This window comes from Mus pahari, chromosome 15 (genome assembly GCF_900095145.1).
Source record: "Mus pahari chromosome 15, PAHARI_EIJ_v1.1, whole genome shotgun sequence".
In the NCBI taxonomy this organism is placed as follows: domain Eukaryota; kingdom Metazoa; phylum Chordata; class Mammalia; order Rodentia; family Muridae; genus Mus; species Mus pahari.
Genome location: NC_034604.1, coordinates 39374095 through 39400440, shown reverse-complemented (window position 1 = coordinate 39400440; position 26346 = coordinate 39374095). Strand labels below are relative to the sequence as shown.

The 26346-nt window shown below is 43.8% G+C and overlaps 1 protein-coding gene across 8 annotated transcripts in view; it reads left to right on the top strand.

Annotated features, from left to right (window-relative positions):
- Positions 1-26346, top strand: part of Mcc (MCC regulator of WNT signaling pathway) — a 279992-nt gene that overhangs the window by 142735 nt on the left and 110911 nt on the right. Inside the window, exon 1 of one of the 8 annotated variants that reach the window (XM_029547049.1) lies at positions 15909-15982. The exons of 6 other annotated variants lie outside the window; for them this stretch is intronic. In XM_029547049.1, the coding sequence (XP_029402909.1) occupies positions 15941-15982 (42 nt within the window). In that variant the 5' untranslated portion in view covers positions 15909-15940. Of the gene's footprint in view, positions 1-15908; positions 15983-16040; positions 16099-26346 lie in introns of those variants that run through there. One more of the 8 variants, XM_029547054.1, reaches the window with a different exon arrangement.

Here is a 26346-nt window from a genome sequence, read left to right as displayed (position 1 = left end):
CCCACCCACCACTTTAGATTGCTGGGCTATCCCCGGGAACATGGCAAAGAGAAGGTGGAGGCAGCCTGGAGGTTTTCCGTGTTGCTCTCTCCTGTCGTTGTTGCTGGCTTAGAGTAGGTGTGGTTAGCCTGGACCTTCATATCATCTCCTGTCAATCACTGCTCTTGCCTTCAGGTAGTCATCCAGCCTTGGTGAGTAGAAATCTCATTCCCTGAGATAACTAGCAGCTTTCTCACAACTCACAACATCTTGGGGACATCTGCAAATGTCTTGTGGGCCTAGCCTCCTGCTGCTGTATGCCTGCTTTGAGTATACCCATGTCCCCCAGTGTTCCCTTTCTAACTTAGATAAGGTATCTCTTCTAAATCTACTAGTAACCAATCCTCATTGGGGGGATTCTCATATACAATTTTGTATTTCAGGGGACTAGTCACATTTTGTCTATTCAGCATGCTTAGATTCTAGATTAAGGACCCAAGTGGCTTTGAGATGTGGGAATATATCTAACTCTAATGTATATTGTAGATTGCATGGGAAGGGGCCCACTTCTGATCTGTGGCTTGTAGTTTCAGGTGTTTACTGTTGGACCTCGAATGAGCAGAACCAGGGTAATTCTGGTCTTTGCTCACACCCCACTTCCCACCAGTGCAGCTAGAGCTCTTTCTATCTTATTTCTCTACAACTGAGAGTCTGCCTCCAACATTGAAAGCACAGTGCAACCACACTTACCACGCCTGTCTGAGTCTGCTTTTGCCTTGGGCCCCTGTGTAGCCTCTCTCCCAACCACTATGCCATTTGCATGTCCCGTCTTCATAGATAGTTGTATCATAACAATGAATTTCTTCCCAATGACGGCCAGTTGGGAAGTTATCGACTTCCTGACTTCCTTCTTTAGTTTGCAAGTTCTCTCAAGTTCATTTGATCATTCATGTCTGAACATCTACTCTACCTTGGGTGTTAGGTGTCCAGGAAAGACAGAAAATGATGACCCTGCTATCCTGCAACCCAGGGGGAAGGTTCAAAACCCTTCACAGTCAGCGGACTAGATAGATAGGCAGCCACAAACTAGCTGAGCAGCCTTATGTGGACAGACAACAGCATCGGACTTTCAGAACACTATGAGAAAGGAAGCCTACAGTGTTCCCACTGCTCTTGCCATCCCTTCCTTACAAGGGTGCTCTGCTACAGGAGTGAGGACCCCCCTTTGTTTCACAGGCCTATAGGCCCAAGGCTCTGCCAGGTTAACAGAACAAGTGATCTCAGACCCATATATGTACACAGCCATCCATCACTTTCACATGCAGCTGGGCGTGAGTGCATTAACATGACATGGTGGCAGCTAAGAAGGAGTTGAATTTGTCTATCATAGCTTTTTTGGAGGCTCCTTTAAATTTTGGCCACGCTAAGTAAGCTGTTTGTATCTGGTTGAGACCAGGAGTGAGTCGAATTCTGCGAATGTTTCTTGACGTCCACCCGTGGGTGCTGGCAGAGGTTGTTCCTTCCTGGTGTTTTGGTGTAGGGTGATGGCAAGAACTTGGACACCCTTCTTCACAGTGCCTGCTGAAGGTGCTGCTGTCATCAAGAACTGATGGCAACAGACGTTCTCCTGAGGTCTGCTACCATCTTCTCACCAAAAATGAAGTGTATGCCATCTTGGTACTGGTCTCCTTTGCTGTTCCCTTCAACAAACATTTAGATGTATTTCATCTACACTGCATGCTGGGAAAGCCTGTGGCTCAACCACCATGTCAAATGAGTGTGGCTGCTGCTCAGCTTAGAGACCTGGTTTGACTCAGAGTTAAATGTCTCTCTGCTGAGGAATGGAGCTACCAGCCTGGTTATGAGGTCACTGCTAAGTTCAGATAAGTAGAGGTCCCCCACCCCAGTTCTTCTGTGGGTCAGTGCTGGACATCTCACCATTTATTCAACAGTAAACTTCTCAAAGACATTTTATGTGAAGTCTTGCACAAGCCGTGGGTAAATCAGCACCATGCGGTTCTCTGCTGGGTTCTTGGATCTCTGTGGCGAATTCAAGGAATACTTAGTCATTTGTCAAACATAACTCTTTCACTGTTGTTCCCTACTGAGAAAACCAGAACAACAACAAAAAAATGATTATTTTTCTTTGTGGGCTTGAGATTACAGAAAGAGTTCTTAGGTGGCTGGGTAGTTTTACCCAAATGCTATTTCTGTAATTGTGTCACAACTATTAGTGGCATTCTGTAAACAATGATCCCCAGGTATGGATAACTGGAAAAAAGACTACCCACAAAACACACTTTTTAAAGCAAATTCTTTAATCTTTTTTTACAGTCCAGTCTTTATCCCCTGTTCTGGTCCACCCTCCGACTGTTCCACACCCCACACCTCCCCCCACCCCACCTCCCACCCCTGTCTCCAAGAGGATGTTCCCATCCCACCAGGGCTCCCCATACCCTGGAGTCCCAAGTCTCTCGAGGGTTAGGTGCATCTTCTCAGACTGAGTTCAGACCTGGCAGTCCTCTGCTCTCTATGTGTTGGGTGTCTTTTATCAGCTGGTATATGCTGCCTGGTTGGTGGTCCAGTGTCTGAGAGATCCCAGGGAGTCCAGGTTAGTTGAGTCTGCTGGTCTTCCTATAGGGTTGCCCTCCTTAGCGTCTTCCAGGTTTTCCCCAATTCAACCACAGGGATCAGCAGCTTCTGTCCATTGGTTGGGTATAAATATCTGCATCTGATTCTTTCAGCTGCTTGTGGGTCTCTCAGAGGGCAGTCATGCTAGGCTCCTGCACAAAACACATTTTGTAGAAAAGTAAGAAGTGTTACCTGAGTAGTATTTTTGTTAGTAGTTCTTTACAAGGGAACCACATTAAAGGAGGAAGTCCTGGTTGTATGACATTCATGAAAACATACCCACGTGGCCCCATAAATGGAAATGCACATGTGTACACATGAAGAGCAGAAATAAGAAATAATGCAATAGATGTGGAATTAAAAGGTAGAAAATGTTTTAAGTATGACAAAGCACAAAGATTGGTATTTCCAAATATGAAAGGCTTCAAATTAGGAGGAGACGTGACTAGAGAATAGATCAGTGGTTGGTGACAATATAGATCTGTTGATTTCATAAGTACAATGTAGACAGACTTTTTTCAACAACTCCCTGTCCTCAAAGAGCTTGATATTATCAGGGCATTTGCTGAATGATGGTCCCCCTAACGATGTGCACAGCCTAATCTCTGGACATGAGTGAATGTAGGGACAGACATGAGTGAATGTAGGGACAGACATGAGTGAATGTAGGGACAGACATGAGTGAATGTAGGGACAGACATGAGTAAGAACCCTAAGATGGCAGATTAGATTGTGTTGTCTAGGTGCATCTAATGAAAAGGGTCCATGGAAGAGGGAGTCAGCAAAGTCAGAGTTGGAAGAAAGAGATGCAGTGATGGAGATTTGAAGATGGTGCACTGCTGGCTCTGAATGCCCGAGAAGAGGTCACAAATTTAAGAATGCTAAGCACTGGCAGCCACTGGAAGCTAGAAGACAGGAAACAAATTCTTCCCTCCAGCCTCCCATGGGAGCCCTGCCTTCTAGCTCCTTGATGTAGGCCCAGGGAAAGCCATTTCAAGGACNCCCCCCCCCCCCAGAGCTGTAAGATAATAACCACATGTTGCTTGAAGTCTTCAGGGCTCAGCCGTTGGTATTACAGCAACTAGAAATGAACATGGAACCTGAACAGTTCAGGAACTTTAAGACTGTGTTCTGGTCGCTTCGAGCAGTTGTATCCTTGTCTGACTGCATTGAATGCTTTAGGTATCATCTCTGGTGTTCTCAGAAACCAGCAGGAAAGATGGTAGAACTCCCATTTATACAGATAAAGCACAAGTTGCTAAAGTCCCACGTTGCAAAGTTAGTGTTAAAGCTAGGGCTCCATCTGGTTTCCATAATGCTGAAGTGAAGTGTTCTCTCTCTCTCTCTCTCTCTCTCTCTCTCTCTCTCTCTCTCTCTCTCTCCATATGCTGAATTTTAAATGATTTGAGATATAGCTGATATTTTTGCTTCCTTCCTAATTCATATATATCTCCTTACGCTCAATGGATCCATTGGTGAAGTTACATCTCTTCACCTCTCCAAAACCTCACTGGCAACAGAACCTTTAACGCTGTGGTTCTCAACCTCCCTAAGGCTGTAACCCTTTAATACAGTTCCTCATTCTGGGCTGACTCCCAACCATAAATTATTTTCATTGCTACTTCATAACTGTAGTTTTGCTACTGTCATTCGACAACCCTTCCCCCCNCCCCCCACCCCACCCCCACCCCCTGCCATGGGGTTACAATCCATGGGTTGAGAACTGCTTCTTTAACACATGAGCCTTTGCAGGGGAACATTTAGATTTAAATTACAGGACAGTCCCTCAGCCCTTCGGAACTGGCTGCCTATTTGTTTCTTGTATTCTTCGGGAATTTATACGGCAGTGCAGCATAGTCACTGGATGTGGGGCATAGAGTTGCCTGCTTCTAAGTCCATCAGAAGGATCTTAGATGATCAGTCTAGTTAACTTCTCTGACTAGTTGCTCCAAGTTCAAGAGTCAACTGGCAGTTCATGGCTAGAATAGCTGTCACTGTTAACTGTGAGCTTCCTGCCTCTTCTCTTCTGTGTAGAAGTAAAATAGGTAAGCATGCCATGGCTGCTTTTTTCCCCCTGGAAATCAAGGGGTAGTCTCTAGTTAGTCTTTCACCAAGTGCAACGAAAACCTCTGAGCTGTTGTACAGAAGCAAGGTCACTGGCAGTCTCCGGGCTAATGTTAGATTGTTGCATGGACATTGGTTTGAGGTCCTTTGAAGTCAGAGGTCGTGAAAATTTGCTTTGAGTGTTCCTTTTGGCTTGCTGGGTGCTTCCAGAGCTTTGTGAAACACACCCATTATATCTCACAGCTTGGGCAGACATCACAAGCCTGATATCTCGGAAGGGATCCTCTCTCAAGGCCTTGCATTGAAAAGCCATTGTTGCATGGAGTTCATCTTTGTTCCACGAAGAACATGGTTTTTTCTTCCTCGTGTGTATTTTTCTGTTTAATAGATCCATTGCTCATCTGTTTTAACACCTGTACTATTCTTTGGTCTGCTTTTATAATTAAGTGAACTTGGAATTGGCCTGAGTAAAAGAGGTGTTGATTCCTGTCTCTTCCATTGGCTAGTCCTATTGCCCTGGGCACATGACAGCCTCTGACTCAGCCACCTCCTACTTACAAGAGCATGATGTTTAAGAGGGACATGTGGGCCGGGTGGTGGTGGTGCACGCCTTTAATCCTAGCGCTTGGGAGGAAGAGGCAGGCGGATTTCTGAGTTTAAGGCCACCCTGGTCTTCAGAGTGAGTTCCAGAACAGCCAGGGCTACACAGAGAAACCCTGTCTCAAAATAACCAAAAAAAAAAAAAAAAAAAAAGAGGGACATGTGACCATGTGCTCCATTGCAGATAACGTCAGGTGGCTTTTCATACCATAACCCTCTGTAAAATACTTGTCACCTCAATCTTGATTTCCTCCCATTCCTGTTGTGTTTTATGAAATGGGGTGTAATGCAGCCGGAGGGAGTACCTTAGCAGACCCTGACAAGGTGTCCCCCCCCACAATCACGCACAATCAAGCCATGCAACAGATGAAGGTTTATTGGTGGGAAGGAAGGTGACCAGAGAAAGTGTAGTAGATGTGGAGAAAGAGAGGCAGAGAATGACAGAAAGAGAGAGGAAGAAGCCAGCTGGGAACACATAGTTCTAAGAGAGGGAAGATGGAGGACAGAGAGAGAGAGAGAGAGAGAGAGAGAGAGAGAGAGAGAGAGAGAGAGAGAGGAGCTGAGCACTTCTTAGACACCTGACTTCTGTCTCATACTTGGTAGTAGGAGATGCAAGCTGTTGCTATGTAGCTGTTGGGCAGAGCCTAGAGGACTTGCTATTACTAACAACCCCCTCTCTGTTTTGGTGGTGTTTGTAATGCACACTTCGTTAGTGAATATGCAAATGTCAGTCCTGTGTTCTCTTGAAATTTACTACACAAGGTCAACACTACAGCCATGCCCCTGTAGCCTGTGGTCGTCTTTCAGAGCTGTGTGTTTTCTAACTTCGTGTAATAGTCTGGTGGGGCCCGAAGCTGTGGTTCTTGTTACCCACTACCTAGAGAGCTATAGACACTTTCAGTTCATTTTGATAAACAGAAGAACTTCGTTTGTCCCCTAGTCCCTGTCCTATAAATCTTGGCCTCACCCACTCGTGGCTACCAGGAATCTGTAGCTGCTGTGGGAAGGTTTGCAGATAACGTGGCCAAGTGGCACTGACTCTGGCTCTATTTGTTATGTCAGTTCCCATCTGAGCCCAGACCTCTTTGGCTCTAAATAATGCATGGACTCTTTTATAATCCCATCCCAAAGCTGGGGCTGGGAGGCCCCTTTATGACTTGCTTTCCTCGCTTCTGCTAGCACAGTCTATGGGATGGTAATGGGGTCACACTGCAGCGGGGTCACACACCAGATCTGCTGATGGTCCTCTGGCTAACATCTTAGAAGGGCCTGGTGCATATGGAGGGATGCCCTGATTTAGTGTGGCTTAGCAACAATTTCTTGAGAAAGAGCGCATCTGATTTTTTTTTTGGGGGGTGCAGTCATAGGTGTACATGTATGCTTTTGTTAGTGTGTTCTATTACTGTCTTTTCTACCAAAGTTTGGGAGTCCCAGGACATGGAACCCTTCCCTGGCTAACCTGTGAAATATGCTGGGCTTCTTTGATCCTCAAAACGGCTAGTGATTGATGGATTTGTTTTCATCTTCAGTGGCTGTACCTTAAAAAGAAACAGAGGAATTCCCAGGGTTCCAGAGCCAATAATAAGTCATCTAGTGACAAGGCCTGCTTTACAGGGATTCGGACTTTGACGACCCCACAATGTATGCTGTTTTATCTGTGGCATTATCAGAGTTTGTTCTTCTTTTTAAGTTTTAAAATATGAGAGCTTAGGGCTGGGAAGATGACTAAAAAGCATGTACTGTTCTTCTGCAGGACCTGAGAAAGCGTTCTGAGCATCCATGCTTGGCTGCTGATAACTGCTTACATCTCTAGCTCCACGGGATCATACACACCCTCTAATGGTACCTGCGCTCATGTGTACACACCCTCACACAAATACACATAATATAAAAAAAATAGTGAAACTCCATCCTTAAAATATAGAAGGGGATTTTTTGTTTGTTTGTTTGTTTGTTTTTTAAGGCCATCTAATTTCAGTAAGGAAACTTCAGAGTCAGCTTTGAGATGGAGAGAATGTTGCTGGTGACCGTGACAGATACGTAGGGATAGAAGGGTTTGACTTTAATATCAGCAGGGGTAGGTGTGGCTGGGTAACTATACTGAAAAGGTAGAAGAAAGTCTGGCAGTGAGGGGCAGGTGAGAAATGGATTAGAATCCGTCCTCAATAAACAGGCAGATACCTTGGGAGCAGATGTTGAGGGGTCTAGAGGCTAACATTTCTTTCTTTCTTTCTTTCTTTCTTTCTTTCTTTCTTTCTTTCTTTCTTTCTTTCTTNCTTNCTTCCTTCCTTCCTTCCTTCCTTTCTTTCTTTCTTTCTTTCTTTCTTTCTTTCTTTCTTTCTTTCTTTTTTTCATTAGATATTTTATTTATTTACATTTCAAATGTTATCCCCTTTCCTGGTTTCCACTCCAAACCCCCCTCCCTCTATCCCCTCCCCCTCCCCCTGCTCACCAATCCACCCACTCCTGCTTCCTGGCCCTGGCATTCCCCTACACTGGGGCACAGGAGGCTAGCACTCCTTAAATTCCCCTAAAGCAGGGCTTCTCCTCACAGCTGTTCTGGGGCTGCGCTGTATGCTTACTGTTGCCTAAGCAGCATCCTCTTCCTGTGCCTTGGATACTGAAACCAAGAATGTTCCACTGTAGACCAAATGTCCCCTGGGAGGAACAAATAGACCCTTGGCTGGGAACAACCTCCTCTCTAGAGCACGCTTAGAACCTTGCAGCAAGTAGTGATGACCATAGTGCCCCTGCAACCATGGTTACCAATATCACCTCAAGGTAGACAGGGGACCCAGCTCTGTCTGGCATGTCTGATACCATAGATTCCATCCCCAGAACTGCCAAAAAAATAAATTTTAAAAAAGTCAGATAAAGGTGTGGCTATAGGGCAGGCTTCACACCTGCAAAGGCCTCATCGGACACCAGGCTTTTGATTTGGTTTAAAAGGACATGGTGTTAATTGAGGAGGATGAGGACAGTGGCCAAAGAAGGAAGCCACCTTCATTGCTAATCCAATGTCAGACACCATATCTGATCCAGGCTTGGGGCTGCTAGAGTTCAGGTTGCTTAAAGACGTTTTGGAACCCAGTTTAATGTCAGATCCATTCGTATGTAACGCAGGCTCCGGCGATTAGACATAGATGTCAGGCAAACAAAATGAAGTTGGTCAGTCGTCCCCTGGGCCTCATTAATCGTGCTTTTTGAGAGTTTTACTGGCACATACTCTGCAACCCGTATTCTGTGTGTGCTGCCTTGGTTTAAGAATCAGGACTGAAGAGACAAGGTACAGAGACTGAAGCAGGTGAAGTAAGATACAGTCAGGTCACTAGTCACAGTTACAAGCATCTAATATTGTCACCTCCTCCCCCCCCCCCATACACACATACAACCTGAGTATCTGTAGCTCCTATCAGCCTATGCACTGGGTTTGTACATCGCTGGCTACTCTGTCAGCTCTCCCCTGCAGAGCAAAGGAAGTCTATTCCTTGGTTTTGATTCTCTTGGCTGCTTTAATCTGAGTGTGCACTTATTTGTCCTTTTTTAAAAATAGGGGGAATTCCCAGCCTTCAAACTATCAATCTCTAGCTGGCCTGAGCTCAGGCAGTAGAGCCCCACCCCCTGCCGCTGGCCCCACCCCCAGCCGCTAGCCCCACCCCCTGCCACTAGCCCTGGCTTAATTCAGAATGAACTTGGTGTGAACTAGATTTCTTAAATCTTGTTGATATGTTCTGCTGTTGAACCATATTTCTTTCTTGGCCGTGTAGTAAATTATTTTAGCTTGCTTGGCGATGACAGCGACTCGAGCAATTGAGGTTGGTAACCTGTTAGTTCCTCTACATGGTCCGAGATTGGCCCAGAGCTGTAAAATTTTTGAATCCCAACACCAGACTATTTGGGATGTCAAACAAAAAGGATGGTCTCTTCTCAGGGACCTTTCTTTGGGAGCCAAGTTTGTGATCACGGAAGGGTCCTTGCCGCCTGTTTGCTGTCAGAGCCAGCCTCCCCTTTTACACAACTGCCCGCAGAATGCCTGGTATCCCAGAGGACGAAAACCTCGCGTTGGAGAGACAGCTTGCAGTCCAGGATGCAGCGCAGATGAACTCAGCCCCGTTTCACTTCCTCCTAATATATAGATGAGGTCTCAGCCACAGAGAGAGGCTGTGGCTTTCATGCCCGAGATTTGCTTCAGGCTGGTAAGGTAGGACCATGTGTGCTCACTGGTTCCTTCCTGGCTCTTTGTTTCACACAAGAACTTTGCTTTTCCTTCCAGCTAAAGAGCCTAGGGGATGAGGTTCGGGTGTGGGTGGAGGCTCTTTCTTTGTTTCGGTGCCAATGTCAGGATAATGCTGGTTCCTTTATATAACATTAAAATAGTCTGCCTGTCTGCCTTGGGAGAGAATTCTAGAATCAGATGACCGAGTTGTAACTGTCAGTTGTCTATTCACTAAAAGCCTTGTTACCATCTATCTCCACATGATTATAGAAACTCAATAGTTATGAAAAAAAAAAAAAGCATATAGCACTACACCAGTCACAAAAATAAAGTTCTATAATTTGGAGTCATTTTTCTTTCATACTCTTTGGAACCAGTCCAGGAAAAGAAAACCTTGTTTCCCAGTTAGGAAAAAAAAAAAACAAATAAACAAAACAAAATGAAAAGACAATTAAATTTGGGAGGAAGGTGGGAAAATTTTTTAAAAGCTTATACCATAGCTTAAAAAAAAAAAGATCTTAAATAGAAATGTAACAGTGGGTTAAGAAACAGGATTGCCTCCATCATATTCTGAGAAATTACTGCTAGCATCCAGATTCATTTCCACAAATGCTTGGCGCTGGTATGTGGAGAAATAATTATGTTAAGAACAAACTGTAGCATTATGAGATTTCATGTCTTCAGAAGATCATTCTGAAAATGAAAGGCTCTCGTGGAAGGGGTACAGATGGACTTTGACACTGCTGAAGATGAGTTGAAAGTTGTAAAGATGGAACGAGGACAGCGGGGTGAGGGGATGTGGAGACAATCTGAGTAACTCGTCCCCTGCCATTCCTCAGGGTTCTGGCTTCCTGATAGTTCTGTCTGCCCAGACTCTCCCTGGACCCCTGTGCTCTCAAGCTGGGGCTTTTGAAATGTCACACTTCTCCAGAGGTAGGACTAGCTCCGGGAACGGCCAGACGCTGGTGGGCAGTACTGAAGGCAGTATTCCTAGCCACACAGCTATGCCTAGATTGTCATCTGTGACTGCAAATAAATGTACCTTCTTGAAGATTGTTCAACACTGAAGCCCTGTGGAGAGAGAGCTCAGACCTTTCCTTTGGAGGGAGAGAGGCCACTTATACTGTATGCTGCTGATGGTTTACTAGGGACATAACATCAATTCTATCCTTCTTTCTTTTGAGATAGAGAAGAACTTTCTGAAGGACGGTCTGATAGGGTCTTTCTGGCCTGGCACCTAAAGGAAGATGAAGGAGATCTTAAACAAGGAAAAGGTTGGAATCTGGAGAACAGCATTAGGAAGGAAAATGTTCCTGCCCCTTCCCCCAGCTTAAATGTTTCCAAGTTCTGCAAATTAGTGTTCTTCTCAGGAGTGGAAAGATGTGCACTTTGGCTAACCTTCTAAATCAATGCCAGTAAGGAACAGATGGGCTGCTGAGAGGCCCAGAGGACCATCTGCAAAGACCCATCAGCAAACAGTCATGTACCCTGGGTAAATCATACAGAGCCTTCATTTAAGCTCTTCTGCCCATCTGGACACCCCATCACTCGTTCTTCCTACCTGTTGGAATCCATCTTCCAAGCTGAGGTCTAAGGAAACCTTAAATCTTCTCCACTGGGCCCTGCATCCATCTCTCCTTGCCTCCTTTGGCAACCGTTGAGCCTTTGCTGTGTCCCTTATCCCAAGGAAACACATGGTTGTTAGCCTTTCTGCCATCTAAGAGGAGGCCAGTTCCCCCCTGGATGGATATGCATCTAGTGCCAACTACACACAGTCAACTGAAAGAGGGAGACCTAGGAGTTCACCATCAAGTGTGGAGATTGGCTCGTGTCTTAGGGTTCCCACTGCCGCAATGAAACATTATAACCAAAAAGCAAGTTGGGGTGGAGAGGGTTTATTTGGCTTGTACATCTCTACCCTGATTTCTGCCACATAGCCTACGTGGGGAGGAGCAGCAGTGGCTACTGAGCCAGCGACATGGCTGACAAGGGGCTCAGAACACAGGCCACCATCGTAGGTGTACAGTTTTGTTTTTTTTCCTTTGGCTTGGGGGCCTTGACTTTTACATTTGAAGAAGGGATCTTCCCAGACCAATGAGCTTGAATTGGGATTTGCCTTTTGAGGGTGTATACTGCAAGCCTAGTACCTCATATTTGTCAGCTTCGTTAACTGTTCCCATTGGTTCATACACATTGATGCGATTCATCAAATTCCCCTAGGTCCCTTTCATCTTGTATCTTGGGGAACTGAGACTGGAGAAGCGGAGTGAACTTTGACCCCACTTCATGACAGTACTAGCTGAAACTGCTGTCCCTTCTCTCATTCTTGTTCCAGTCACTGATGTAAGCCAACATCAGGAAGGATGAATTGGCCCAAATATGAGAATGTGGATTTTTTTTTAAGGCACTGTAGTATTAATGAAATCAGTTTGGCAAGTCAAAAAGCATTATTAGTTTAACAAAATTATACACGGCTTTCCTGAATGCTAGCAGTATAAATTACTAGCAATGTAAATGATGCTTTACAAGTAGAATCCTCAATGGGGGTCAAAAAGGACATTAAATGACTTTACATCCTTATAATTTAATTTTTCTAGTTAAAAATGTAATTTTAGCTATCATGTCAGGAGTTTCTAAAGGGGCAGTATGGACACAATATATATACATATCCCCCCTGGGATTTACTAGGCTATCTTACATGGTAGGTCCATATAGTTCAACAGTGGTTGTCTCACACAGATGTCAACAAGAATCCAGTAGTTGTCAGCCCTCAGAAGTTGGATCTTGAAACAGTCCCAACCTCAACCTTTTTAATGCTGTGACCCTTTAACACAGCTCTCCACGTTGTGCTGATCCCCACCCAAAACATTATTTTTGTTCTTACTCCATAACTAATTTTTCTACTGTTATGAATCATAATGTAAATATTTTTGGGAGACACAGGGTCTCTAACTGAGTTACGACCCACAGATTGAGAACCACTGTCCTGGGGGATTTCTGTAGTCTTTGTCTGGAGCCAGAATAAACTGCATGTAATATAAGTGAAGGAACTCTGTAGCAACAGGGGAACCTGGACTTGCCAACAAACGCCAAAGCAACAAGCAAAAAGCAAAGGTTTGTTTTCTAAACTAGGTGGTGGTAGCATATGCCTTTAATCCCAGGCAGCAAAAGCAGGTAATTACTGAGTTTTAAGTCAGGCTGGTATACAAAGTGAGTACTAGGACAGCCAGGGCTATACCAAGAAAACTTGTCTCAACAAAACAAAACAAAAATAAAGTTTTCTTCTTCCATGTTCTTTTATCAGGCTGTCACCAAAAGGTGCCATCCCCATCACAAGACACTGGGCGTTTCTGTGTGCCATCCCCATCACAAGCCACTGGGCATTTCTGTGTGCCATCCCACACAGAAATGCCCAGTGACTTGCATCTGATCTAGATTGTAGATCTACTCAAGCTGGCAACCATGATTAAAACAGCACACATAAAATCTTTCGAAAATCATAAAAATACTAAAAGAAGAACTACCTGGAATTTCTCATACACATAGACTTAATGCTTTAACAGTTTACTCTATGGGGACAAATTGATCCCTTTTATGCTGCAGAATCCTAATGTATAAGCATGCGTATATTCTTTTCTTGCAAGGAAAGCTGAAATTTGTCATGAGTGCTTCTTTCATTGGAGATAGCGGAGTTTGTCTCTCACCTAGCTGATCATGGTCCATCTCTGTAGCTGAAAGTTGAAGACAGAGTGAGTTCTTTCTAGAAGACTGTTCCTCTCACCGTCTACTTCAGGTCTCACCAAAGAGACAGAAGTGCTGTAGCGAACAGTAAAGCAGTGTTCCGCAACACATTCCACCCACTCAAACCATGTTGTGTTTATTTTGCTCCATTAGATTCTGAGCCAGAAGAACTGATTTGAACACTTGAAATGTGTGATATTGTTGAATTGAAAGCTTGGGAGACAGAACAAGGATAACACAGTCGCTGCTCATGGAGGTGATGTCCGGGGAGCTAGGATTTGACATGCAAAGCCCTACTTTTTGTCAAAGAGCCGGGTCTCTGGTTGGTGCTCTCCAGTCTTTCACTCCACAAAACGCACAGTTTCTAATCGAGGTGTTGATGTTTGTCAGCAAATCCCAAATCGGAGTGCATGTACTTGTGTGCAATTGATTGGTAAATAAGCATTTGGTCCTCTTTTAGGAGGGACAAGGCAAGCCAGTCCCTTCGGAGCGCCAAGCTCTGCCCTGAAATAGTTCCCCCCCACTCCCAGTAGCCAGCATGCTTGCCTCTAACAGCATTTGAGAAGACAAATGCTCCTGTGCTAGGCTGCAAATGGATTAAAGCCGCTCTGATCCTCATCTGTCAGAACAATTAACATGAGGGAAACACTTGCCCTACTTACAGCAGATGGGGGAGGGGAGGACCAGGGAGCTCCGTGGTGTCGCTCATAAGATTAATGTGGCCCTATGGGCAGCAGAGAGCACTGGATTTATTTTCTGAGCATCACATGGATTTACAGGGATGACAGCATCAGCTAAAAGCACAGACTGTGCTCCGAAAGGGTTTCTGTAGGGTCCTCAATGATACATGGAAGAAATGTGACTGGGGTATGTGGGGGTGCATGGGAGATGGCTAGTGTTTCTAACTGTAACGCAGGACTTATCGACCACTTTGTGTTCTCCTCTTGTTTAAACCCTGTTGAATTCAAGGCTTAACAGGAACCTGACTTCATCGAGGTTGTATAAATATTAGTATAAGAGTCTCATGAAATAAGTGGAAAAGACAGAAGTGGCTTCAATCACTTTGAAAACGGCAGCTCTGTTTGGAGAAGGACTTCAGACCTCCTTGAATTCCATTAGAGATGGCTTTGTGCTGTGGGGAACAAGGAAAGGAAAACAGAATGCAGCAATTAAGGAGGGGATACCTAGAAGGGTTTTATTGTTCCCTGATAGAAGTGGCATGGGAAAATATGGAGATTAGCACCGCAGTATAGAAGATAGACTGTGTGACACTACTTACCAGAGCGACGGATCAAATTTTAATTACGAGATGCCTAGAGAGGAAGGAAGCCAGATGTTGGCAGAGGTATAGCCATCCCTGCAAAGAACAGACTTGGGGGAAGGAGGAACATCCTCATTTAGTGAGCAGTTATGGCAGAGTGGTTTGTGACATTGTTTCTTTCCGATCTTGGTTTGTGTGTGACATTGTTTCTTTCCGATCTCCTTCCTGCAGAGACCCTCAGGGGTAAGTTGTCTATCCTGGGGCCTCCTCTCTCCATGCTTGCTGTCATCTTCTGGTTTCTAAAATCTCCATCGTCCTCCCCCACCATGACTTAACCCGTTTGCTGGAAAATCTTCTGCAAAATGTCAGAAATCCCGTGTACCAGGCTACTTGTTTCTGAACCAGACCAGCAGATGGGGGGGCGGGGGAGGGTCTTTGAGCATCAAGACCACATGCAGAAGGGTTTTCCACAGTGTATCTCCACTCTTAGCTCCCTTGCCTCCTGTGTGGTTCTCTTTGTCTACCCAGTGCAGGGTTTGATTTGAAAGCCCCACCTCTGCCTCTTTCTATGCTGGCATCTGTTGGGACAGTTGTTCATATGGACAGTATCCCCAGTATGGTTTTCTTTTGTTTCTGTTTTTTTTTTTTTGTTGTTGTTGTTGTTGTTGTTGTTCTTTAAATTCTTTCAAATGTAGAGGAAATCTTAGATAATGGGGGAGAAAAGATTCTGACCTAATTGGCAAACAAGGAAAGCATTTTTACATTACAGCACATTTTAAATTAGTGGAGATTAGAAGCAACTTAAACTTGATTAAGGACACTTTAGTATATAAGCCTGATTGCATTTGTTCTACTATTAGGACAATAATAGGAAGTCTGTGTGCTCACTTGGGACAATCTATACAAAACCCCACTAACTTAATAATACACGCATATTATGATAATAGCTGCTTAAAGAAAAGCCAACATGTAAGTTAAACACATTGAAAGGATCATGGAGACATCTAATAGTCATTACAATCTTGACTTTTTCATGTGTGATCTCCTTAAATGAGGTGATTTTAGTGGAGAAAATCACTTTCTGTTAATAATTGCTTACAACTGTCTACAGAACCGAATCACTGGTTTCAACATTGCCAGTTGTTTTCCAATCCGATGGCTGAGGTCCGTAAGTATCAAGGTCTAGGTTTTCCATCTTTGTGTCTGTGAGGTATTTTCGGGTTGATTTCCAAACCGTTGCAGCAAGTCCACATTGTGTAATTGTGCAAATAGCTTGGTGACCTCCACAATGCTGGGTTTGGCTTTTCCACAGTTATCACTGCAGAGGGATTGATTAATGCTAATCTTTAACGAGGATCCGTTCAGTGCCTGCTTTCTGGCAGGTAGAGTGCTAGGTACTCTAGAAGCAATCCGACACAGATTCCCTTCCTCAGGAGTTCACAGACCAAATGCAGAAGGTTCAGCTCAAGAAGCAAGACCATAGAGCTACTGTGAGTCAAGGCATGGTGGGAAGCAGAGAGGTTTCTGGTAGGGATACAAAAACACCGGAGGCAGAGAGGGAGGCTGCGTTCAGACCCTGTTGAGGAATTTGAGCTCCTATCTGAAGGTAGTAGCCACTGGAAAGTAGTGGTTGTTTCTATTTCTCTTTTAGTGAGAGAGGGGTATACTTAGCATTGTATCACAGTGTTCACTATACTTTGGGGAACCGCAGACGGCAGAGGCTGGAAGCAGGAAGCCAGTTTAAAACCCCATTGCCTTGATCCAACTAAGCAGTGGTCCCTCAGCTAGCATGGTGATGGTGGGCATGCAGGGTGGACTGTTTCCAGAAAGATTTTTGAGCTGAGAATAACGGAAATTAAGAAGAATGAAAGTTATGGAGGAAGAACTTGGGAAGGACCCCGAGGCCCTGACTTAGACAAATGGTTCTTAGCCTTATTTGTTTATTCAATTCAATTAACTGGCTAAAGCCAATTAAACTGGACAACTGACAGTCAGTCTGGTGCATCTATGGGATGGTAGGCTTACAAGGCAAGAAGGCAAGCTGAGTTTAGGGGGTGTGGAGTCTGTTTTCCTGAGTAAGCCACTGGATACGTGGGCCTGGAGCACAAGGGAGCTGTTGGCCTTTGTCCGGGTTGGTTTTGGAGATCAGTGTCCCAGTCCTATGTGTTGGGGAATATTCTAGAGCTTAAGTAATAAATGTCTTTGGTTTTGAGAATTATACTGGCAAAAAGTGGTCTTTGAGTTCCCAAGTGCTGGCCTCACTTACAGAAGTTAAGTTTTTAAAGCTGGGGGGGGGAGGGGAGTGGTGACTGTTCACCACCACTGTGCTGTTAGTGCCGCACAACCTGCTAAAGCCTGATCTATTGTGCTCACCCCTTCTGGTCTCAGGAGGTGTGTAATTTACAGGCCGAGGGCATTTGGGGATGATTCTCAGGGAGAAGTTTAAATTTAAAACTACTTACTTACCCAATTTAATGAGAGAGAGAGAGATCAATAAACTTTTGTCTTTCTTTTCATGATTACCTTGTTGGAAATTAGCACAGGATGTAACTATCAAGAGTTGAGAGAAAGTGGTTTATTCCAGATGGTTGAAATCGGGGGCAGTAAAGTAGGGCCTGTTAAACAATAGTGTGTGTGTGTGTGTGTGTGTGTGTGTGTGTGTGTGTGTGTGTGTGTGATATGTGCATGTGAGGGAAGGTGCCCTAGGAAAGCAGAGACATTGGTTTTCTCCAGAACTGGAGTTACGGGTGGTTAAGAGCCACCTGATATAGATGGGCACTGAACTGCAGTCCTCTGACAGCAGTTCAGTGCCCACATTTCAAAGTGGCACAGTTCAAAGACAGCACATTCTTAATTGCTGACCACACACTACGTTCATTTGAAGATCCATTCATAGCCTGTGACCTATAGGCTGACAAACATTCCTGAAAACCACTCTAGGGGACAGAGCAGTTGGACACAATCCTTATCTCTTTCTTAAAGCAAAATACAGTTTTGAGTGTGTTTCTAAACAACGCCATGTGATTGATCTCTAATTCATCTCCTTCCAGCACATTTGCAGCCACATACAGATCTCATACAGCCTCCTGCCCGGGGTTTTGGAACTAGTCAAACAAGGGTTTCTGAATTGTCACCTCTGTATCATCATCTTTACCTTCCTGTCACTGTTTCCCTCCAGTTTGAGTGGCTAATTGAGCACTTACTACAGTGACCTAATTTGCATTATCCCTGTCAAATGTGCCACTCTGTGAATAGCTAAATTAACTTAGTCTTCCTGGAATATACCCAAATGCTGAGAACCATTTAGGACCTTTCAAACTGATTTGGTCTATTAGCTGTGTCCTGAGATAAGCAGAATAAATAAGTCGCTGCAATCAAAGGGAAGCTAATTGCAATACCTCTCTCCAGCTTCGAATCATCAAAGGTTGGCTGTCTCAAGCATGCCCTAATGGGACTCATGATTTTGTTTGTTCTGCATCTGATAATTCTTAGTTCAGTTTACATTTGCACTGTTAATATTCATTCCCCAAAATTTGTTGACATGCCTATTCATTTTCAAGAATCATAATTCATTAGCTTTTCCTTTCCAGGACCAATCTATGTATGATCTTTGTAACAAGTCAAAACAACACAGGAGTCAGAGAACAAGACTGTGGTTCTCTTACACCTTGGTCCCCATCTCCTTCTTAATGAGTGTTGGTAGATTAGTTCTTATTAGTTGGTGTTTTCCAATACCAATCTAAGCATGCACAATATACATACTTATTTATGTGGTGAACATTTTTATGAATATTAAACCAGACTGTATAGTCTAAGGTTAAAAAAAAAACCAAAACAAAACTAGCTTTCTCTACAAATTGTCCAGTAGATAACTATTTTTTAGTCATAAAATATAAATATATCAGTGTATTCATTCAGTTTATTATAGGTAGACATTAGCAAATTTCATATTTAGTTTATTTTCTGTTCTAGTGCTATTATAAACACTTTTGGAAATGGGTCCTATTATAACAAGAAAACTGACGGGTCTAAGATAGAGAGCTATTTGGGTGTCAAATACTGGTAATCAATACCAATAGTCTGGGCATAACTCACCATGATTCCTTCCATGTTGATTTCACCAACAGGTTGGTATTTATTAGTTAAGTCCCTTCAGAAAGGGTCTGGGAAACAGATAGGTCCGGGACATTAATCTCAGCCAACTTTTTTTTTATATTATCTTGTCTCTACCCTTCTCATGTGTGTTCTTGCAAAGTGGGCTAGACTGGACACCTTGCAATCTCCAGTGACTCACTTGTGCCTACTTCATTTTGCCACCACCAACAGTTCAAGTGCTTGCCGCTACCCCTGGCTCCATCAGTCTGTCCTCAGGGAGCACAGGAACACTTCTTTAGTTCTAATTATTCAGCAGTACTAGGATAAATATAAGGCAACAAAGTTAAGTATGTTATTAATGTATGTGATGACATTTTAGATAATTTAATAACTTTGGAAATTGACTATATTTTTATAAAATCACACCAGAGAAAAATCCAACTGCTGGTCTAATCTAAGCTTAATTTCCTAAACAACAAAGAAATCAGAGTAAAATGTGCACATTTAAAGATTCCTGGAGGCAATATAAAAATATAAAACACCAGTTCTATAAACTCTGTACAAATCGAAGGATGAAAAGCCAACTGGAGAAGGACATTACAGGATGTACAGTGGTCAGTGATCACAATACCTATCAAGTACTAGAAATTAGCACCCTACCAAATGATCAGAGAAATAAAAGCCCATGCTTACCGAACTTATATGCCCTCTCTTAATCAAAGGAGCTGAGGCGAATTGTCCTTTTAAAATCACAGTGCTCCATCCCAAAGTATTGAATGATGCATGTGGAGTGCCTGGTATTAAGTAGAGGGCAGAGTGGAGAAATTCGAAGTGGGATAGTAAGGCAGTTCAGAGAGGCACTGACTGTGTAACTCAGCTCCTCCTCCTCCTCCTCCTCTTCTTTTTAGGCAGGGTCTCATGCAGCCTAGGCTGGCCCTAAACTTGCTATGTAGCCAAAGATTGCCTTAAACTCCTGACTGTCTGCCTCCATATCCTGAGCGCTAGAATTGCAGGCGAGCATCACCAGGGCTTGTGCACACGAGGCCAAGCCCTCTACCAACTGACCTACAGCCTCAGCACTTCCTGACTGGAAGATTTTATAGGAAGGAAAATTGTTCATTCTTCTAGCGGTTGGCTTAATTGGTTATTAGCTAAGTTTCAGCCCATCAGACACATTGAGTAGAGAGGTGCATTTGACCATAAGTAGTCTCTTGCTTTCTGTAGCTTAGTTGGTTCTACACTATTAGTTTCAGAGGTAGAAAAACTACACAGTTTTCCACTACCATTGTAACAGAACAAGTGTGTTTCAAAGGGGAAGCCATGTGCAAGGTAAAGTAAGAGTTTCCTAGCTATGTAGCTATGGGAAATAGCACCTTGTGGCCAAGGGCAATGGAAGGGAGGACGAAACACACTAGAATCTAAATCTCACCTAGACTATTAAGTAATGTTAAGAGGTGAACTGTTGGCCTGACTGCTTACTTGCATTGCTTGGTGGCCACAGGCACAGAAGCTTGCCAGCTGTCTCAAGTGACCAAAGGGGACTTGATGAGTGTCTTTTTGCTGTGAAAAGACACATGACCATGGAAAGAAACTCTTGTAAACTAAAATATTGAATTGGGACTGGCTTACAGTTTCAGAAGTTTAGTCCACTATCATCATGGCAGAAAGCATGGTGACACATAGGCAGACGTGGTGCTGGAGAAGGAACTGAGAGTTCTATATCCAGATCAACAGGCAGCAGGAAGAGAGAGTCCCTGGGCCTGGCTTGAGCATTTGAAACCTCAAAGCCTATCCCTAGTGACACACTTCCTCCAGCAAGGTCATACCTCCTAACGACACTACATATGGGGGGGCCATTTTCATTCAAACCAGCACAATCAGTGTTAAGGCAAATGCTGTTTCTTTGAACTGAATAGTGTTCTCTTGGTATGAGCTGTCCATTGTCATGTCTCTATGATCTTCCCATTCTTGGACTTGGACAAACTGTATTAGCTATTCTCTCCTAGGATTTTAATTCCTTTCCTTCCTTAGCATTCAGATGGCTTTGCGTCTTACTTTTCCAAGGTCACAATGCTGCTGCATTGATGACTGTACAAGGACTATAAGATGGGTTATAGGGAAGAGAGGGTCTGGGGCCTTCCTCATCTGTGGTTTCCTGGGACAGAATAAATATCCAGCTTTAGGAGTTCCATTGTGATAAGCAGACCAGATGTCTTTAAAGCTTTCTGTGCCTAGAAACCGCACAGTATCTGGAGAGTCCTTTACTTGTTCTTGGGAGCTACCCAGTAACTACCTGTGCAGTGATAGGTGACACTGAGCTGCCCACCTGGGTTTCTACCTTGTGCTTATTTATGCATTTTGGTCTTTGTTGTCTGGTTGCTCGAAGGAAGTTTGATAAATTTGGGGGTAAAGATGCAAGCCAGTGGGGATGGAGTGATAAAACATCTTAAGTTTTCTTCTTCTTCCTTGCTCCAGGGAAAAGCTCCTTATCTGACTAGAAATTATCTCATACCATGCTGTGGACATGCTTTGCAAACTTGTTTCAGGATGTAGTAGTTGTGATTAGATGTTTTATGCTGGCTGTAGGAGTCTGGCTAACTGTTCAAGACATGGCCAGACTCTCCCCACAAAACAGAAATTGGTCATACATACATCCAGGGTTGTTAATGCCCAGTCTTTGGAAACACATTTATCCAGTACTTCAGTGGAGTTCCTGATGCAGAAAACCCATGGAGAGTCAAACATTCACCCTCCAAGCTTAGAGTTCTTGCTAGCACTTGGTCTGGAAGTATCTGGATCTGAGCATCAGGGTCGAAATGCCCTTAAAGTTCAGCATCCCTGAAGGTGCTTGTAGAGCAAAGCACCCCAGATACAATTGCTTGCACTCTTAAGTAGAAACAGGTTCACAGAGGAACTGCAGTCCCTAACATGACACTTTTGGGGGGTTGGTTTTGCTATCTCTTTATGTAGCAACAACTGGCCTGAAACTCACTGTGTAGACCAAGCTGGGTCTATTCACAGAAAATTTGCCTGCCCCTGCGAGTGCTGGGATTAATGTTGTTCATCACTATGCCCAGCAGTGACATGACTTCTTATTAGATTTTATAAACAAAGGCAAGCATACTAAAGTGTGATCTGGGTAACTGTAGAAAGTCAGGTGCAGCTGTGACCTGTAATGTGCCGTGTAACATTTTCAACAAGCATGTAATACAACACTTAGGTAAGCCCCCTCAGACTTCCATGTCCCTGGGAATTGGGGTAGAGTCAATATTAGCACACATAGGACAGATAAAGAAATAGGTGTGTTCAGAGACACACTGGGCACTGAGGTAATTTAGCAATGGACACCAAAGGAGAAGTGAAGCTCCCTTTCATATAAGCAATTGTGAGTTTTTCAGAAGTGTAACTTCTTACTTGAGAAATAGAAAAAAAGTATACTCCCTCATTCTACAGGAGAAACATGATTCCACCTTGGAACAGAAAGTCAGTCCATCAAAGACAAGGAAGAAGATGAAATCTTGAATAAAAGAACCACTTAAATCTTATGACATAAAGGACAAAATAAGACACCATGTTAATTCTCTTTTTAAAAATCGTCTTGTATGTGTGTGCATGTGTGTATGCATGTATATGTACATCTGTGTGTCTGTGTGTGCACATGCATACATGCATGTGTGTGTGTATCTATATATGATGTGTTTTATGCAGGTGCATATGTCCCAAAATACATCATATGTGGAAGTCAAAGAACAGCTCTGTACAGTTGGCCTCTCTGTCCATCTTCATGTTGATTCTGGAGATCCAACTCAGATCATCAAGCTTTTGTGACAAACACTTTATCCACCTTATCATCTCTCCAACTCCTCACATTAACTACTTCTGCCCATGAAGATTTTGCTCCTGTTCTTGGAAAACAAATAACAACAAACAGAGAATCCTTTGTGCATTTTGCTAAAAATCCTATGACATTCGTAGCAGAGTTTGAGGTGTGTGGTTTACCTGAGTAATTGTGGCTATCATTGTGGCTGTAGCTGAAGAGTCAGGTGCTTATCATCTTAGGAGAAAATACTCTATTTAGCCAGACTGAAGTTGGGCAGCGCATAATAGCTGGAACAGAATAGAATTGGATTATTTGTGCCAATCTTGCACATATTGCTGGCTAGTATCTAAATTGCCTCTTTCTGTTTGAATAGCTACTATTAAAGAAATGAGGCGGTTTCTTTTCAAGACAGCCCTCCGGTTGTTCCTGCAAAACATTCACTTAGGAGAGCCTGGTTGCATAACTTTTCATTTTTTCCCCCTAGGGTATCCAACTTCAGAAGGCAGCTGAACACAGGAGTGGAAGTCAGTACATGTTAAGAAGCCTGCCCTTGAAGGGTGGAGGTGGTGCACACCCTTAGTCCCAGCACTCAAAGGCAGAGGCAGGTGGATCTCTGTGAGTTTGAGACCAGCCTGGTCTAAGAGCTAGCTCTCGGATACACAGAGAACCATTGTTGGGGGTGGGGCAGGGGGGAGAAGAAGAGGAGGAAGAGAGAGGCAGAAGCAGCAGCAGCCACCTCCCTCCCTTGTGTCCCCCCACAGGCACTATAGCCCATAGAGAACTTCTGAACTTGTACACTGAAGCCCTTACTTCTGTACCTGAGCAGTATGACAGGATCTGGATGAGAGTATTCTTTTCAAGATGCTTGCCATTTCTGCTTATAGGTGTGAGGATGACATTCAAGGATTTGACACAACTGGGGACGGGGCGGGGGGGGGGGGACCTGTAAGAGAATGTCTTTCAAAGGGACTCTTTTGCTCTTTAAACCTTGTTCTGCTCATTGCCATTTCCATGTTTTTCCTTCTCCTTCTGGGTTTCTTGGCTTCTGGAAGAATGGCTGTCAGAGTGTATATATGGCATTTCCATCTGCTGTGCTTGTCCCCTCCCCCTCCGGTTCATTTCCTTCTCTCTCCCTCCTTATTTCTCACCGAGGAGAAATTGGTATCTCCTCTTTCCTCCCTGGCTCCGACAGAATACCGCGGGTCTGGGAATGTGACCGTGCCAACATTTCCGTGATGGAGGCTCCTGGGATGTTCTGGAGCGCGGGAGCTGGGGAAAAGGAGAGCGGAGGGAAGCGGACTTTTCCTTGTTTCTGTTGGCCTTCATTGCTCAGCGCATACCATCTTCGATTGCTTCTACTGAGTCCCCTGCAGAGTGTTCAGAGGCCATCGCTGCCTGGGGAGATGCTTTCCCATGGCCCAGTGTGCGTTCTGCTTGCCCTTTGTCTTGCACACTGTAAGACATAAAATGTATAGGCCAGGAAAAGAACTTGGTAGCCAAATCCATTGTGCATCCACACACTCCCTTCCTCTCCCTTCCTCACCCCAGATCTGTTTGCTTCATGCCTATCCACTAGGAGTGCTTTAATCAAAGGAGAACCACAAGCATATTTGGGAAGCCTGGCTTGCTGTTCCCTGTGCCCACAATTTATGTTATTTTGCATCCAGTGTGTTCTAGAATTCATTTCACCATGGGACATAATTTACGATTTACACCATATGTGTGTTTCCTCTTTGGTTTGAGACAGGACCTTACTATGCAGCTTCGACTACCTTCAAACTCAAAGTCCCCCTGCCTCATCCTGGGTGATTATAGACATGCTCCCCATGTCTAGTTTTATACTTATTATCTAACATTCTCTAAAAACATATTTCTATGGAAAATAGCCCATATTTTTAACCAACCTTTTAAAAATGCATGTCTCTGAGTCTCTACCCATTGGCTGTCTTGGGGAATGAAGTTCAAGTGTTTTTGTTTTTTTTGTTTTCCCCAGAATGTTTCAAAGAACAGGTCACATGATGGGGTGATATAAAACTAAATGAATGTGAAAATATGCTTATCACCTGGAATTTATATGCGAAAAAGCACCTTTTTTCTTTTTCTTTTCTTCTTCTACTTCTTTTTTTTTTTTTTTTTTTTTTTATCTAAATCTTAAGGCTGTGTGTGTAGGTATGACTATCTTAAAACTCCCTTGTTGCCATGGTGATGAATAGGCACAACATAAATAAGCTGGAAGTAAGCTTGCTATGGCTAACATCCTCTCACTACTGTACCAGGTGTGTGAAATGNTCACATGATGGGGTGATATAAAACTAAATGAATGTGAAAATATGCTTATCACCTGGAATTTATATGCGAAAAAGCACCTTTTTTCTTTTTCTTTTTTTTTTTTTTTTTTTTTTTTTTTTTTTTTTTTTTTTAGCAAAATCTTAAGGCTGTGTGTGTAGGTATGAATACCTTAAAACTCCCTGGTTGCCATGGTGATGAATAGGCACAACATAAATAAGCTGGAAGTAAGCTTGCTATGGCTAACATCCTCTCACTACTGTACCAGGTGTGTGAAATGTGTCACAGGGAAACTCGGTGGCTGTTTCTCCTGGAAACGACTTGATGATTTTGTATGGTTTTGGTGAATATAAAATTTCACCCCAAAATGTAATTCCCAGAATAAGGTAGGTTCGCTTATTAACTTTCAAAATCTTGGGTCCATGGACAACTTTTGAATGATTTGAGGTTCCTTTAAGATGGTTATTGAGAGATGCAAGTCGATAATGCTAGATCCAGTTTCTCTGTCCCAGGAAGGGGGAAATATGCTAAGACTGTAAAGGATCCAGACATTTGATTTCGAGTTTAAGGCATTGGTTCTCTTTACTTTTTCTGTCCCAGCCCGGTGGCCTAGAGGAAGGGATGCTATCCCTTCCGGTGTCCATCACTTGGAATTAATGCCCATCTCTGTTGCTGCCATTCTCTGTGTAGTCTCAGGCCCTGCAGATATGTCATCACCACAGGTCTTGGCTGCTACACATCGGGAAATGAAGCATGTTCCCATTACTGTGAGGAGTCACAGTTACCAGGACTGAATGAGAAGGGAAGACAGAAAGCTAGAGTGCTATGGCCTCTGGTTTTCTTTTTCACATGCCAAGAAATGCCCTCTGCAATTGCTCTATTTGCTGACTTAGCTTTTTGCCCCAGTGCATGCTGGTGTAAAATGAGAGAGCCATCAGACTGGAATGGATTCCAAGAGGCTGCGTTCTATAAACTCCCAGGCAAGACTGAACCCACATTAGCGCAGGAAAAGGAGATTCACCTCTGTCTGGAAAGGTTTTCCAGGAGAGTAATTCCATAGCCCTGCCTCCCTTCTAAGGCATAATGAGCCTCACTGTCAGCCTGCAGCCTTCATGTTGAAATGTAAACCCATTATCTCTTGCTGCCTAGGCTGCTAGTACTTGGAGTTCAACCTGTGCTTGACAGCTAGTGCTAATTTGTCCTCCCTCCTTCCCCTTGAAGCAGAATAATCTCCTTCAGACTTGGTATGCTTTCCTGGGAGCCCAGAACTAAGCTTGCTATCATTGAATGTGGCGCTGTCTGCCCTGAGATGGGTGGGCAGACCCACTGTCAGGTTTCAGATTCGTAATCCCATTTATCCACCTCTGAATTAGCTTTGCATTTAAACCGTGACTTCACTAATACCGCCTCATAATTAGCATCTCAGAACTTTGTGTTGTGGTAACTCTTTGGGCCCGAAGAGCCTCCTCCTGTGTATCAGGCAAAAGTTCTCTCAAGCCTCTGCTTCTTGTCCTGGATCTAGTGATTCACAGTGGGAATTTCTCCATGCTGGGGCTCAGCTCGAAAGTTTGAGCCCATTTCATCCAGGTTTTCCAGTTTTGTTGAGTATAGCCTTTTGTAGAAGGATCTGATGATGCTTTAGATTTCCTCAGA